We start from the raw sequence: 16,749 nt of genomic DNA, 5'->3' as shown, positions 1-16,749 counted from the left end.
TCACTATCGGCTGCTTCTTGCTAAGCCATGACATACATGAATCACCAAGGTAAAAACAAAAGCCACTAGTGGACACTCGTGTGTCATAACACCCAGCCCAAGCGGAATCACTGAAAGCATGCAGCTGAACATACCCCCCTTAGCATAGAATAAGCTAAGAGACTAAGTGCCCTGTAAGTATCTAAATACTGACTTGGCAACCAGCCAATGCTTACTACCGGGACTGTTCATAAACCTGCTCAACTAGGAGACCCCAAGCTGAATGTCTGGCCTCGTATTACATAGATAGATAAGGCATCCAATAGCTTGTTGATAAAGTGATGCATCAAATAATTCACCTGCATCATCCTCGAGAAGACACAGCCTAGTAACTATCTCTAGCAATGTAGCAACAAGCTTACAAATATTCAAGACCAAACCATGTAAGCAACCTCTGTATGTACTTTGACTGCAACATCACAATACCATCATCACGCTGCATGAACTATATGTCCAAATAATAATGCTATCATCTCAAATGACACATGTAATTCAACCTTGAAGGCCGAATCTTCTCCTCATTAGGACCTGTGAGTAGCATGGCATCAACATATAAAATGATAACCAAAAAACAATCTTTACTCCTCTTTACATAGAGGTACTCTCAGTTGGACTATTGATAAAATCATTTGCAACCAAGTATGCATTTATATCTTCTCATACCATGCTCTAGGAGCTTGCTTAAGACCATATAAAGCTTTTCTTAACTTGCATACTTTAGATTCCTGCCCCTTCTCAACAAAACCATAAGACTAAGATACATAAACTTCCTCATGCAAGTCACCATTCAAGAAGGCAGTCTTCATATCCAATTGATGTACATTTCAATCATGATGCGCTGCCAATGCAATAATACACCTGATTGTAGTCGTACGGACGTGGGTGCAAAGGTCTCATCATAATCTATGCCCTTCTCTCGAGCATAACCGTTTGCAACAAGCTTTGCCTTGTAGTGATCAAGGCTACCATCATCTTTACACTTAAGCTTATAAACCCATTTCGTACCAATGACCTTTTTACCGTAAGGCAAATCTGCTAAATACCAAGTGTCATTTTTTAGGATTGGGTCATACTCATCCTCCATGGCCTCCATCCAATGATCATTTTTCTATGCTTCCTCAAAGGAAATAGATTCCCCTTTATTGCATATACTAGCAATGAGGGCATGATCTACAAAAGAACAAGATGCATGATGAGACCTTGCACTTGTCTTGCTAGGTAAAGGAGTAGCTAATTTGCTGTCTCACAATGTCTGCACCAACCATTTTGGCATACTCTTGGATACTTGTATAGCTGACCTTTCCGCATCCACTGCATCATCCACAATTGCCTCATTGATAGAAACTAATTTTCAACCGGTATGAGCCAATATACAATACCTCTTTGAGCATTCGTTTGCTCCACATATGGCTGCCCGGCACTGTATAAACATAGGAGTGTGTCTCAAAGATGTTCTGTGAGCATACATTTTGCTGCGGTTTACGTAAAAGCATGGGTTGAACTGAGTTCTCAACAAAGACAACATCTCTACTCACCAAAATCCACTTTGTAGCCGGATGGTAGAGTCTATACCCTTTGCTTTCTGAGTTGTATCCCACAAAAATACATTTTACCGCCTTATCATCCAGCTTATTGGGTTGTTGCTTAGGTACGAGAGCTAAGCAAGACAACCAAAAACACGCAAATGAGCCAGAAAGCGCTTCTTGCATTCCAAGCTTCATAACGGGTAATTGTTTGCAAGGCCTTGGTGGGACATCTATTTAGCACACAAGTGACACACATAACTATCTCTAACCAAAAAACATGAGGCAAATCTTGGTCTTTAACCATACAATGTGTCATCTCCATGAGAGATCTGTTCTTCCTCTCAACCACACCATTTTGCTCAGTATATAAGATACTATGCATTGATGTTTTATGCCTCTTTCAGTCATATATACACGAAAATCCTTCGACATATACTTCCCCCCCCCCCCTTTCAATATGTACAAGGATGCCAACTTTACATGCAGACACATTTTCAGCCATAGAAACGAAGTGTCTAAAGCATGTAAAAACCTATAACTTTGCCTTCAATGGATACACCCAGGTGGGATCAATGGGCTGCGGTCATCTTGCAAAGTGGAGGCCTTGGATAGTCCATTTAGGGCATCCCCTAAGAATATAAGTGGCGGGGTCCGTTTGGGAGAGATGGCAGCATTGGAGAGGCCGGGGGTGTAATCTTGGGTGGAGTGGCAAGTGTTAAGGTGAAAGTGAAAGTGACAGGAGGGGAAGCTAATGTTGAGAATTGGGCTTTAAGTTCTTTGGCCTTGCCTTTAGCGAAAGCATCTAGAGTGGGTGCATCTGAAGAGGAGCCAGATCGAGAAGGGTCCTGGGGAGCCTCACTTGGTCCACCAGCATTTGATCTCGAGAGATTCACTTAAAAATTTGTAAGTCTACTACGTACGCTCATTAGGAGAGGTTTTTAAAACTAAGATTTTGAGAAAAGGTGGCCCATAAAATCTGAGTAACTGCTCAACAAACTGTTGAGCCAAATCACTTGCTCTCACGGTTGACCTTGTAGGTAACATCCCAAAACAATAATCCGTTCTGGATCAAGTACAGACTACCAACCACCCTAACAGATGGTACAATCCCTAAGTCCTAGTCTGAAACTGTGGAACTCCCTACCTGAACCTACTGCCAATGCCGTCCTCTCAGAGAATCATACAAGTTAGCACTAAACTTGGTGAAACTCAAAAGATTCACCTCTCTAATCCAACTCAAAGCATCTGCAACCAAGTTGACACTACCCTTCTTATAGTGAATCTTCATATCAAAGTCCTGCATAAGCTCTGTCCACTGTGCCTTCCTCTCAACGCAGGTTTATCACAATGTACTTGATCGACTCATGGTCAGTCAAGACAACAAACTTGGATCCATATAAATAATGTGCTTGATCGACTCATGGTCAGTCAAGACAACAGATTTGGATCCAAATAAATAATGTCTCACCGCATACAACTCTTTCTCTTGAGTATGCCACTTGACCTGCTACCATCATGCTTCTTGCTTTCAAAAGCCACAGGTCGCCCCCTGGAATAAGGCAATCCCAATCGTATAATCACTAGCATCAATCTCACCCACAAATGGTTGACCATGATCTACTCGGGCTAATATAGGTGCCTCTTTCACCTTAAGGTTGAGAGTCTAGAAAGCCTCGTCAATCCTCTCATTCCAGGTAAATGGGACTATTGGACTTACGTCCACGTACTCCTGATAAGATTCGTGAAAGGAACAGTCAGATTCGAATCCTTCACTACCTTTTTTAGAAAGACAATGAATCCCAAGAATGCCCAAAGTTGTATCATTATCTGAGGAATTGGCCAATCCAACACCTTTTGGATCCACTCAAGATCAATGCTTATACGATCATGAGAAATTCGATGACCTAGGTATGCGAGCTCCTGAGGAATTCGATGACCTAGGTATGTGAGCTCCTCACAGAAAAACTCACATTTACAAAGTTTAGCATATAGTCGTTCCCATCCCAGAATGCCCAAGACTACCCTAAGATGCTCAACATGCTCTTCGAGGGTACAATTATAAACTAAAATATCGTCTAAGAACACTACAATGAATTTCCCTAACTAATCTCAAAAGAGATCATTCATCCTCTACTAAAATGTAGCAGGAGCATTCGTGAACCAAAAAGGTGATACGAGAAACTCGTAATGGCCATATTGCGTACGGAAACCTGTCTTAAAGACATCCTCCTTGGATATAAGTATCTGGTGATAACCAATACAAAGGTCAATCTTCGTAAAATAGACAGCATCTTGCAACCTATCTATCAAATCATCTGCTTTGGGAAGAGGGTACCTATTCTTTATTGTAACTTTATTCAACTTTTTAAAATTCACACACATCACCAAGTACGGTCCTTGTGCTTCAAAAGCACTGGAGATCTATCCGATCCAAAGATATTTCGACTACTGTCAAGCAATCTCATCCAGCTAGCTCATCCTGTAAGGTGCAATACTCACAGGTTGAGACCCTCGAACCAAATCAATCTTATGATCTACCAATCTACTCGGCAGTGCAATTCAGCAAGAAAGACATCAACAAAATCCACCTTAATGTCTTCTAAAGCCTGTGTCTCCCAAGCATCCAACTTAACCATATTCAAACTACAATTAACATTAGATGTAAGGGGATCAAGAACACACTGATACACCTCATAATCTGGATTTCCAATAATATTATGAAGTTCAGCTGAATTTACAAAAGTAGAGGGTGGGACGGCAAAATCATCCTCAAGACAAATAGGGAAACCCTCCATAACAAGGGACAAAGTATGAGCCTTCCAATCAACATGAACATCATGGCTGTAAAACCATTCCTTCCCTAGAATAACATCAGCATCAAGAAATTTAGGGCTTCAGTATGATCTTGGATGGAGATAAACAACAGAGAAACTCGCCGGTCCCAAATCTGTCCATGCCACGCTGCCAAATTCACACAATAAACATGATCACTTGGTTGCATCTCCACTCTCAACTTTTGCACAGCGTGCAACTTCTCAATGGTCAATAAATGTGCTTCCAGCTGGTTTCGTAGCTCTTGCTTCTCTTCATATGTAAGTAAATAATAACACAGCCCATTTATCTATCTCTATCTTTTCACATTTAAAAGACAGGTGTGGCCAAACACATTCACTTGTTTAGCTTGAATACAAGAACTCTTTCAAGTGAACATCACTCACAAGCATAAAACAGTTGTATACAATCCCTGTTAATGATACCCTAATTCAAGGGCCCTGAATTTGAAGTGTTGCAATATTCTAACATTAAACAGAAGAAGGTAGGTATGCTAGGGAGGAATGAGTACATTGTCCAATAGAGTGGTGTCCCCATGATATTAATCCATGATCTCCACCTTAGAAGAGGCAAGCTCAAACCATTGGGCTAATGCCTTGGAGACTACATGCATCATTTTATGAGAAATATATATTTGGAAAAAGGGCATAATCTCAAGGAGATCATCAGGACATACGAATAAAGAATCAGTAGTGACAAGGGCATGATAGTAACCAAAATAAGCCTCTCGTTTATTGCACTAAAACTGTCAAATTTGTAAACAAAAAGAAGAGCACAACTTTGTCACCTTGTAATGTTGGTGGTAATGTGCCTAGTGATAAGCATTCAAAATCAACTGAATCAATCTTATATTTTGCACAATATTGATCAATGATTGGCCTCGTCGTCTCCTTGATTATCTTGCAAATAGCCTGAATCACATACATTCACTATCAAGACAAGCTTACGAAACAAAGAGAGAATCTAAAGAAAAAAGGAGGAGAAAAAGACCCACCTTGTCAAGGTATGGCCACAAGTCTCGTATAAACTTGTTCAGCCAATCAACCTGCACATGAAAACAGGCTCATCATTACCATAATATCTGTAGTATTTCCATGCCAAAACTTGTTGAAGAAAACAAGGCATACTCTGTCATAGTCTGGATTCTTGACCCACAGTGGTATCTCTGGCAGGAGGCTTTGAAGAGTCTTCGAATCTAGTTCACCCAGAGGCCTTATAATGGGATCCTGATGGTCAACTCCAAAACAAATGGCTGTTAAAAACAACGTATTGCCACTTAGAAGAATCTATTAAAATGCAGGGCTAAATGCATTTTTTTAAAAATCTCCTGAAATGTATCAAAAATCGAGAGTATTACAAAGGGATTCGAAAAGATGAAAGAATACAATATCATCACTAGTAAGGTTCAAATATAAGCGGAGCAGAGGCCCCTACCTCGCATCTACGAATTTGGGAGAACCTACGCCTGCCTGCAGTGGACCTAGAACAGTGGTGATGGCGACATCCCCTTGTTCTACAACCACATTGCCTGCAGTGGACCTAGTGCCATGGCTTGCCAAGCAACACATCACATCCATCTAGTGGTGCAACCAAAACATTCTCATGGTCCAAATATTCTTGAATACACACAACCTGCACCCCTTTTCCCACAAAGGCAGCTTCCACCTCAATTTAGGGTCGCAAGTCCCCTACATCAATACCAAAAGCAGTTCAGAGATGAAGTTATCCGTGGCACAATCATCAAACATAAAAAGAGCGGGCTGATCCTTGATTTGCCCCCAAGCTTTGCATACCACCCTTTCGTTGCCTTCATGACTAGTATTCCTTTGCACATTGAGAATTGCAAATGCTGCATAAATGGTGCAATAAATGTTGGAGATGAACACAGTCCAACACCTCCTCTCAGCTCCAACACGGTGGACCAAGTCCCATACGGGTCAACAGCTGATCAATAGAATCTCGAGGAAGAGGTTTAGTGAGGAGGTCAACTAGGTTGTCCTGAGAGGGACAATACTCCAAAGAGATGATGTCATCAACAACCAGCTCACGAACAAAGGGAAAATGGACCTCAATGTGTTTGGTCCTGCCATGAAAAGATGAAGTTCGAGCCAACGCCAAGGCACTCTAGTTGAGAATGCGAACAGAGGAGTCCGAAAGAACATCAAGATTACTCAGCATCTGCATCAACCATAATAGCTCACAACAAATATCCAAATAGGCCCAGTACTTAGCCTCAATAGAAGAAATTGAGACTGTATTTTGCCTCTTTGATCGCCAGGAAATGAGGCTGGAACCCAAAGTGAAGAAATAACTAGAGGTGGACCACCTGGTATCTGGGTCACCTGCCCAATCAGCATCAGAGTATCCAACAAGCTCAATGCCTCCTTTGAAAGAGAGGCCATAGTCCAAGGTACCAAATAAGTATCGAAGAACCCTGACAGCGGCCTCCCAATGACAAATGTTGAAGAGTGGAAGAGAACTGACTGAGAACACTAACACTATAAGAAATGTCAGGCTTGGTATAAATCAAGTGAAAAAGAAAACCCACAATCCTCCAGTACTACGTACTTACCTCAGAGATGGGAGTAGAGTCTTCTCGGGAAAGCTTGGAGTTAGAATCCATCGGACAAGAAAGAGGACAACACTCTATCGTCCCAATGTCTCCAAGAGTTGTTGCAGATATCTGTACTGGCTAAGGAAAACGTCATCAGGATTCTCACAGACCTCCATAACAAGAAGTGAGAGCTAAATCTAACCGAAGCTGTTCAATCTTGGTAAGATAGGAGCCAAAGATCAACAAATCATCAACATATAAGACGATCAAACATATCAAAGCATCCTGAGCAAAGACCTAGAGATTGTTGTCTACAAGCCAAGGGAAAGAAAGAATGCATCAATCTTATCATACCATGCCTTGGGTGCTTGTTTCAAACCATAAAGGGCTTTGTGCAATCTATACGCCTTTCCCTCATGGTCAAGGAACCTAAAAACCTGGAGGCTATTCAACAGACCTCCTCATGCAAGTAGCCATTGACAACGGCAGACTTGACATCCATCTAATAAACCAGCCAGTGAGGACAAGCAGACAAAGCAAGAACTGTCTGGTATAGTGGTGTATCTGGCTGTAGGGAAAAAAAGTTTTCTCATAGTCAATACCCTCAATCTAAGAATACCACTTTGCAACAACCAATCTCACTTTGTGTTTGTCCAGAGAACCATCGGCATGAAACTTGGTCTTAATGACCCACTTGACCCCAATGACATTCCTTTCAATGGAATCAATCTCGGTCTCCATGGCTGCCCGCCACTCGGGAAGAGCAAGAGCTCTTTAGTTGTAGTAGGCTCATATGACTGCACCACTTTACTCATCAAGGCGAGGTTACACGAATGATGAAGCCGCTGTAATCTCCGTGCCCGTGTCAAAGGTGCTATGAGGAGTCAACAAGCTGATGAAGATCAACATATGAGAGATGCAAGTCACGAACAGTGGCTTCCAGCCATCGGGGAGCCAGGAGCAATCCTTCGTCGCACAAAAGCAAGAGGAGTAGGAGAAGCTAAGGGCAGAGAAACTTGGGGACGAAAAGCTGGGGCTGGTGAAGCTAAGCGGGGTGGGGGTGCCGGGGAAGAAGAGGAAGAAGCAGGAGGATGCCAATATAGTAAGCTTAGAGTGAGACCAGGACTCATCGGACAAGGGTTCAACAAAGTGAGCATTGCGGGAAATCTCTAAGGACTTCTTCTCCAGATCTTATAATTTGTAAGCTTTGGATTGAGAGCTATAACCAAGGAATTTACACTTCCTGCATTTGGGATCAAATTTGGACATGGTAGAATCAAGGCTATGAGCATAGGCATCATAGCCGAAAACCCTGGGATGTGAAACTGAAGGTTTCTGTCATGTAAAAGCCTCCGCCGGTGTCATATTAACAATTGCCTTTGTCGGAGAACGATTGATGATGTAGACAACAGTGGTCACAACTTCTCCCCAGAAAAAAGAGAGAGGAAGATTGGAAGAAGAAAGCATGGTACAAGCCATTTCTTGAATAGTCCTATTTTTGCGTTCAACCACACCATTCTGCTATGGAGTGCCAAGTGTGGAGAACTAACAGCCAATACCTTTCTGGGAACAAAAGTTGTGGAAGGCTTTGGAGATGAATTCTCCTCCATTGTCCGAACGGACTTGACAAACCTTTTGTGTGGTCGCATTCTTGACTAGAGCCACCCACTCTTGAAAGTAAGAGAAGGCCTGAGATTTTCCCGCCAAGAGGTACACCCAAACTTTACGTGAGAAATCATCATAATAAGCATGAAGTACCTAGCACCACCCAGAGTAGTAGTTTGCATGGGACCGCACAAGTCCATGTGAATAAGCTCCACGATGTGAGAACCTGATGAGTAGCCTCATGAGGGAAAGGCTCTCTATGTTGCTTGCCATGCAAACAAGCCACACAAGTGGAGTGGGAGGGTTTCAGCTACGGAAGACCCTCGACCATCTACTGAGAAGACAGCTACTGAAGAGAAGCATAGTTCAAGTGTACGTAGCGCAAGGTTGATTCTGTACGTACGTACGGATCCGTACAGTACGGTACAGCCGTACGGTACGGTACGGTACCGTACTGTACGGATCCGTACGGATTTTTAAAAAAAATTTAGTAAATGGCGTGGCGTGGCGAAACGTGTGTGGCGACCATGTGCTTGCGGATAAGCGACCAGATTTTGGGCATTAAGCGACCAAATTTTGGGCATTTGTGAATACTTGCACAATCGTGTGTACCTGCAAAACTCTGCAGAGTAACTTCTTCGCTCTTCTTCGCTCTCTCTCACGCCCAGGCTTCATCATGCCACGCAAGACTAACCCGAACTGGGCAATCCACACCAATGTCCTGAGGGTTGTTAACACCCCTTCTCAGCAAGGGTCAGGTACTCGGCTATGGGCATGTAAGTATTGCGGGGAGCAGTACACTAGCACCATAACTCGCGTCATCAAGCACATGACAGGAATTGGGTGCACCAATCAATGTGGTCCATGTGATAAAATACCACAAGCTGTGAGGGACCAATTGATTGCGGAGAATTGTCCTGCAATGGGTGGTGCAAGCAGTGTTAGAGGTGGTGAAAGTACGCAAGATGCTCTCCATGATGCTTTTATTGGAGATGTTACAGGTTCAGGTACAGTAGATGAGGGTGAAAGTCTTTCGCCTTCAGCCCAATCCACCACAGGCAGGAAGAGGGCACGTATTGCTGATGATGAGGACCTCCTGCCACAAGATGCGAGAGGTACAGGGGAGGCATCAAAGCAATCCACTCTGCGTTCTTGTATCTCATCACAAGCTTGGGTAAAGGAGCGGCAAAGGGTGGCAGAAATGGAGATTTGTCGCACTCTTATTGAGTGTAATATATCCTTCAATGTGTTAAGGACAGACCAATGGAAAAGAATGGTGAAAGCAATTGCGCAGGTAGGGCCTACTGAGACATGGACAGGTCTTCAGTATACGAAGATGCGTACATCCATGTTGGATGAGCAGAAGGCCTTGATAGACAAGGCGCTCACACCTGTGAAAGCAGGAGTTTGGATGCACTATTATTTCAGATGGGTGGGCAGACATTCGCAAGAGGCACATAATCAATATCCTTGTGTCATCTTGCTTGGGCACCTATTTCTTGCGTGCCGTGGATGCAGGGAGAGCAGGCGACAGGATCACAGGGGAGTTCATTTATGGCCACATTCGACAGGCTATCCTTGAGGTTGGGGAGGACAATGTTGTGCAGGTGGTGACCGACAACGCCTCTAACTGCAAGGCAATGGGTCAAATGGTCGAGGCAGAGTTTCCACATATAGTGTGGACTCCATGTGCTGCCCATTGTCTTGATTTACTTATGGAAGACATTGGGAAGCTTGTTTGGGTGCAGCCCATTGTTGCAGACGCTGTAAAGATCACCACCTTCTTCCGCAAGAAGCATCAGGCTCTTGCCATCTTTCGGAGCCATAGCCCTTTGGATATGGTGAGACCATCCAAGACCAGGTTTGCCTACATGTTCTTGGTCTTGGATAGACTCTACAAGATAAGAGATTCACTATCATCAACAGTTGTGGATCCAAGGTGGCGACAGATGCATAATTCAGAGGATGAGCCTACAAAATACTTGCAGAGGTGGATCCTGGATGATGATTTTTGGCAGCAAGTTCATAGCCTTTCAGTTGCACTTAAGCCCGTGTATGTCCTTCTCCAACTTACAGACATGGAGGGCTCAACTTTGGGGCTGGTCTTTCATTTGTTTATGCAAATGAAAGACCATGTTGCTCAGTGCTCCATGATGACTGCTCAACGGTAAGCAATAGTTCTAATTTCTTCCTCTTTCTTTGATTTTTATGACTTCTCGATTCTCGATTCTCTTAGCACTATAACCTAAGACATGTATGTTCAATCTCTCATTTTCAGCCGAGGTGAGATCCTGGACATTGTAGACAAACGGTGGACATTCATGAGCCGTCCCATCCATGCGATGGCTGCCATGCTCCATCCTCTCTACAGGTCGCCAGAGCTATGGAATAATACTGCTTTGAGCATGAAGCAGTCAGAGTATGTGGGAAGGATGTTCTCAGAGAAGGAGCAACTTCAGATTGATAGAGAGTTCACCACTTACATGAGTGGTATTGGTGCTTCATTTGCGAGACCTGTGTCATTGAGGAAGGAAGCCATGAAATTCCCTTTGACATGGTGGCACTCTTATGGAAGGGTTGGTCTTCCAAACCTTTCACAAGTTGCTCTTCGTGTTCTATCTCAGGTAACTTGTAATTAATCTCTAAAGTATACTCTTCGGAAATGAAGATTGATGTTTTAGCATTGAAAGATTTACAAATTTGCTCGCATTGCACTCATTTTTGCACAGGATTGCTCAGCTGGAGCATGTGAGCGGAACTGGAGCTCATACTCCCTTATACACACTAAGATTCAGAATCGCCTTAGTACTTCTCAATTAGAGAAGTTGGTGTATTGCAGAGCTAACATGAGGCTCGTGCGAAGCTACCATGCTTTGGGGTCACCGAAGCAGGTATACATTGAAATTTGGACTCAATAAGAACTTAGAAGTAGAAATTTTTTTGTAGTTCAATGGATGTCCATTGTCCAATATGCAATTTGTGGCATGTTTAAACAGGTTGATCCAACACTACTCAAAATGGTAGATGAACCCAGCCCGGAGCTTGTGGATCGGCAGATTAGAGATGAGCAAGAGGAGATTTTGAGAGCTTTACATAGAGAGCTTGAGAGCGTGGATCGTTGTGTGACCCGCTCACGTGCACGATCTCTCAGCATTCCTCTACGCCCGGCAGCTCCAGATCCAGGCTCTGCGAGACGAGAGAGCATTCGCAGGGGAAAGCTTCCAGTTTGTCGCACCCAGCAGAGGCGTGCAAATGAGGCTGTCGAACTCATTCACACTCAGATTCCCGAGGCACATGATGAGGATGCACTGGAGCTTGTTGCTGCTGAGCCAGAGTTCGATGAAGAGGGCAATGGTATCAATGATGGAGGCATGCTCTCTTCAGAAGACTCATCATCTTCATCTGATGATGAGATTTGAGACTCTTGCGTCTAGACAACTGTGTAGTGTTTCATTGTTTTGCTTTTTGCACTTGTGGACCAGGACATGTGCTGGCAGCTGTAGACATGATATTTGTACTCTCTTTTATTATCTATGACTTTCATGGTTCTTGCTTATATCACTATGACTGTTAACATGAGGTATTGTGTAATGGGCTTGGTAACTGATAATTGATTTAAACTTCAAGTAATGAGGTTCAGTCTCTTTATTTTAAGTATTTTGGTTGCTATGTCTACAAAATATTCAGGTTTCTAGGACTGTTTACAAATGGTACGTACTGTTTACGTACCTTAAAATTTGTTCCGTACAGAAGTACGTTCCGTACGTACTGATAACGTACCGTACACTACGTACCTTACCACCTTGACGTAGCGAGCATGCCACAACATTGTATCCACCTAAGCTACCAAGGTATGATAGCTTTGAAGAAGTTGTAACAAATGAGACTGTGACTCATTGAAAGAGCCACCAAAGTCCTTTAACCTGTAAAGACCGCCTTCATGTACACCTATGGCAACAATATGCAAGGTGCTAGTGTCAAGGACCTCAAGAATGGAACTGTCAAAGTACACACCGTAGCCTTTCTCTCCAATCCGAAACATTGAGAGTAGATTGCTAAAGAGCTTGGAAACATAAAGCACATCTTGGATGGTAGTGTTGGGGTAAAGGCATTATGCCCACCCTTATAGTGTGTACAAGCCCATAAGTTATAGTACATAGTACACTTAGTACTTTTAATGTACTAAGTGCACACTGTGTACTAGTGCAATATACATGTGTGATAGGAGAGTCACACACTCAATATCATGAGTTGACTTATCCCCACAACTCTCTCTCTCTCTCTCTCCCTTGTTCTCTCTGTGTATGTCTCCCACATGAAAACCTAACCCTAATTATCTCTCCCATTCAACTGGTATCAGAGCCTTAAGCTTAACTCAGCAGTGGAGCAGTCGTACTGTTATGCTGAATTCTGATCTGAGCTGAATTCTGGTCCTGCTGAATTCTGATCTGAGGGTCGCCTTGCCTCTGCTGGTACCCTGATTTCTCTGCTTGTAGCCATCCAGACACACGGCAGCAGTGCTGCGTGTGTAGAACTGCTGCTGGCGTTAGACGAGTTGAGTCCTAGGCAGGTGGGCGTCAATACAACAAGCGAACACGCAAGGCGTTGGTCGCTAATCGTGTAGCGCTACTAGGCAGAGACGGCGAAGGCAGCAATGCGGTGAGCGTGGGCGTTACGTGTCCCCGTTCGGTGAGCCGTGTAGCGTTGGCCCTTTGCAAATTCGCTTCGCTCCACATCATCTCGGTGAGCCGTGACAGCAGCTGGGCGTAGGCAGTCAGAAGACGTGGGCTGCCCAGCAGCAGCCACACTGCCGAACCAGGCAGCGCAGAGGGCTGCCCAGCCATCCGTACAACTGCAGCAGCAGGCGCATCAGCAGTACTTTCAACATCCACACAGTCAGTGTGTACAGCAGCATCAACAGCAAAAATCGACGCCCCCTTTTCTACAACAGCATCAACATCATACATTCAGCCTGCAAATTGTAGAAAATCACAAATTACCTGAGGTATTTGCTTCAATTTTTTGGAATTTGCATGTCCAATTTGCAATTGAGCAAGTACAATCATCAATTGAGCAGGTCAAGTGCCAAATTGCTCAAATTTTGAGCAAAATTGGCAAAATTGGGTGACATTGGTCACAATCAAGATCAATTTGCAGGAAATTTGGATGTCAAAATTTGGGACTTTTGATGTATTTGTGCAATTAAGCATTCATACATGCTGTATGATGTGAGAAATCGCACATTCGGGCAAAATTGCAGCAAATTGCAGTGCAAATCAGGGGGCTTTTGTGCCGATTGGATTGATTTGCATGCAGGCACTCGTATTTGATGCTTCGGGCAATGTGTTGATGCATGTCAAGCAATCAATGTGCCTGTAAATCAAGGGGCTTTCATGTATTGGATATATATGTGGCCAGGGGGAAGCACTGTGAAGACTCTGGATGCCTTCATGTGCGTCAATGTACCATGTATGATCAGCAATTGATCTTAAATCAAGGGGCTTTTCAAGATTTTATGCTTGTTGAGCTCGGCAAAGCAGCAGGCAAGACTTTTATGCCTTAATCCTCAGAAATCAGCTTGCAGTCAAGGGGCTTTTGCCCAATTTATGTTCGGGACTGTTGTATGCAGTGTTGGGGACTGTAAAAGTCTGATTTTCACTCATTTGGACAGCCAGGAGAGCATTTATTGCTGCTGTACTTGCTGGTACAGATTTGGTACAGCTTTGTACAAGTTTTGGCATGGCTGCACATTGATTTGAGAGAGCAAAAATCTCAATTTCAGCTGTTGTACTTGTCGGTACAGTTTTGGTACATCATTGGTGAGCACTTAGTACTGCTGTACAATACTTTGGAAGGGGAACAGAGCACATTTAAGGTGCTGTCCTAAATCTGCAGCAACCAGATTTTGGTGATTTCATCACATAAAGTGGGAGTAGAGTTGCATTTGTGCTTCCGCAGTGGGAGATAAAGCTTGGGAGAACAACTGTGAGCACTTTGTGTGCTTTTGGTGCAGTGTTTGCACATTTTGCAGGGAGTCAGGCATTGACAGGTTGCATATTGCTATGGCAACCACATGTGAGAGCTCTTCATTGCTTCACATCAAAAAGCTTGAGGGCTCACATAACTATGATATTTGGCAAACCCAGTGCTATAATGTGTTGCTCCAGAAGAAGCAGCACAAGCCTATCAAAGAAAGGGGTGTAATGCCCGCTTCTCTTACTGCTAAAGAGTGGGAAGATAAGGATGAGCTGGCAAGATCTACTATCATGTTGTCTATGTCAGACACTTTACTTTTCAACATTCGTGAAGAGAAGACAGCTTGGGGCTCACTGGTTGTTGCCAGAGGCTCTAAGGTGGACACTCTTTATTTCATGCATGCAGGTGTTTGTCACCATGCTAATGTAAATGCAACCGAGCTGCCGGAAATCTCTATGTGGCATAGCCGGTTGGGACACATGAGTGTCAAAGGAATGGAGCAATTGTCTCGTTTGGGTTACTTGCCTTCTCTAAAGTTTTCAAGTTTTCAGTTTTGTGAGCATTGTATATATGGTAGGCAACTACAGTGCCCCCACAAGAAAGCTCTTGGACAGAAAGATGCTCAGTTAGAGCTTGTGCATACAGATGTATGTGAGATGCCTCAGCTTTCTTTGGGAGGGGCAAAATACTTTGTGTCTTTTATTGATGATGCCACACGCAAGATGTGGGTTTATCCTCTTCGTTTGAAGAGTGATACATTCTCAGTGTTTCAGAAGTTTGTTGCTCATGTTGAGAATCAAACTGGCGAAACACTGAAGGCTTTGCGTTCCGACAATGGTGGAGAGTATATGTCCAAACAGTTTCAGGACTTTTGTGATGCTGAAGGCATCAAGAGGGAGCTCTCTACTCCTTATGATCCTCCACAAAACGGGACAGCAGAGAGGATGAACAGGACCATTCAGGAGAAGGTCCGTTCTATGTTGTCACATGCTGCATTACCTCATGGTTTTTGGGCTGAAGCTGTTATGACAGCCGTTCATCTTATAAACAGGTCACCTAACACGAGGCTTGGTGAGAAAGTGCCAGAGGAAGTATGGACAGGGAAGCCTCCGTCATACAAGCACTTGAGAGTGTTTGGTTGCGTTGCGTACGTGCACATACGCAGGGAAATGCGCACCAAACTTGATCCTAAGTCTCACAAATGCATATTCCTAGGATATGGTGACAGAGGTGAAATGGGGTATAGACTTTGGGATCCCGTGAATAGAAAGATTATACGCAGCAATGATGTCATTTTTTATGAAACATGCATGTATAAGGAGCCTGCAAGGCAACAGGAGCCTAGCAGAGTCATCTTTGATGATGATGGACATCATGGACAACAACCAAGGGCTGTAAATCAGCCATTACAGCAGGAAAACCAGCCCTTAAATGGTGTTGAAAATGGTCCAAATGGACAGCCAGAGATGGCAAAAGATATCCCTATGGATATACCACAGTTAGAGGAGATACCGGGCATGATTTTTCAACCTTATGGCATGGAACAGGAGCCACCAATAGGTGATATGCAGGCTGGACAGCAACCTGCAAATGATGGTCATTGGGTACGGAGGTCCACAAGACCCTCCAAAGCCCCTGACAGGTTTGTTCCAGGGGTTGACTACTTGATGCTTACTGACTGTGGGGAGCCCTCATGTTATAAGGAGGCTTTACAGAGGGTAGACAAGGCTCTATGGGAGCGTGCTATGAAGTCAGAGATGGATTCTCTGCACAAAAATGGAACATGGAAGTTGGTGCATTTGCCTGCAGGCAAGAAGGTTTTGCCATGCAAGTGGGTTTACAGGCTCAAAGTTGCACCAGATGCTAAGCCACGATACAAAGCCAGGTTAGTGGCTAAGGGCTTCAAGCAGGAATATGGTGTGGACTTTAATGAGATCTTCTCTCCAGTGGTCAAAATGACCACACTTAGAGCTGTGTTAGCTTTGGTTGCGCATGATGATCTGGACTTGATTCAGATGGATGTGAAGACTGCTTTTCTTCACGGTGATCTCCATGAGGAGATATATATGCAACAGCCAGAGGGTTATGCAGTGAGTGGAAAGGAGAAGCTTGTATGCAAGCTGAAAAAGAGTCTTTATGGGCTCAAACAGGCACCGAGGGAATGGTATCATAAATTTGATACATTCATGAAATCCCAAAATTTCAGGAGAAGTGACA

At 43.8% G+C, this 16,749-nt stretch overlaps 2 protein-coding genes across 2 annotated transcripts in view; one reads left to right on the top strand and one right to left on the bottom strand.

The window, feature by feature from the left end:
• The window catches only part of LOC147606868 (synaptotagmin-2-like), a 61,414-nt gene that overhangs the window by 12,833 nt on the left and 31,832 nt on the right, over positions 1-16,749 (bottom strand). Inside the window, exons 2-4 of the mRNA XM_086791098.1 lie at positions 5,525-5,623; positions 5,392-5,442; positions 5,185-5,308 (exon numbers count right to left, since the gene is read on the bottom strand). Of these exons, the coding sequence (XP_086647224.1) occupies positions 5,185-5,308; positions 5,392-5,442; positions 5,525-5,623 (274 nt within the window). The remainder of the gene's footprint in view (positions 1-5,184; positions 5,309-5,391; positions 5,443-5,524; positions 5,624-16,749) is intronic.
• LOC147606869 (uncharacterized) lies at positions 11,162-12,179 on the top strand. The gene is made up of 2 exons (XM_086791146.1): positions 11,162-11,447; positions 11,553-12,179. The coding sequence occupies exons 1-2, from the start codon at positions 11,403-11,405 to the stop codon at positions 11,973-11,975; spliced, it is 468 nt and encodes a 155-aa protein (XP_086647272.1). The 5' UTR covers positions 11,162-11,402; the 3' UTR covers positions 11,976-12,179.

This window comes from Cibotium barometz, chromosome 56 (assembly GCF_041138505.1).
Source record: "Cibotium barometz isolate CiBa-2024 chromosome 56, ASM4113850v1, whole genome shotgun sequence".
NCBI classification, from domain to species: domain Eukaryota; kingdom Viridiplantae; phylum Streptophyta; class Polypodiopsida; order Cyatheales; family Cibotiaceae; genus Cibotium; species Cibotium barometz.
This window is presented reverse-complemented; position numbering and strand designations above follow the sequence as displayed.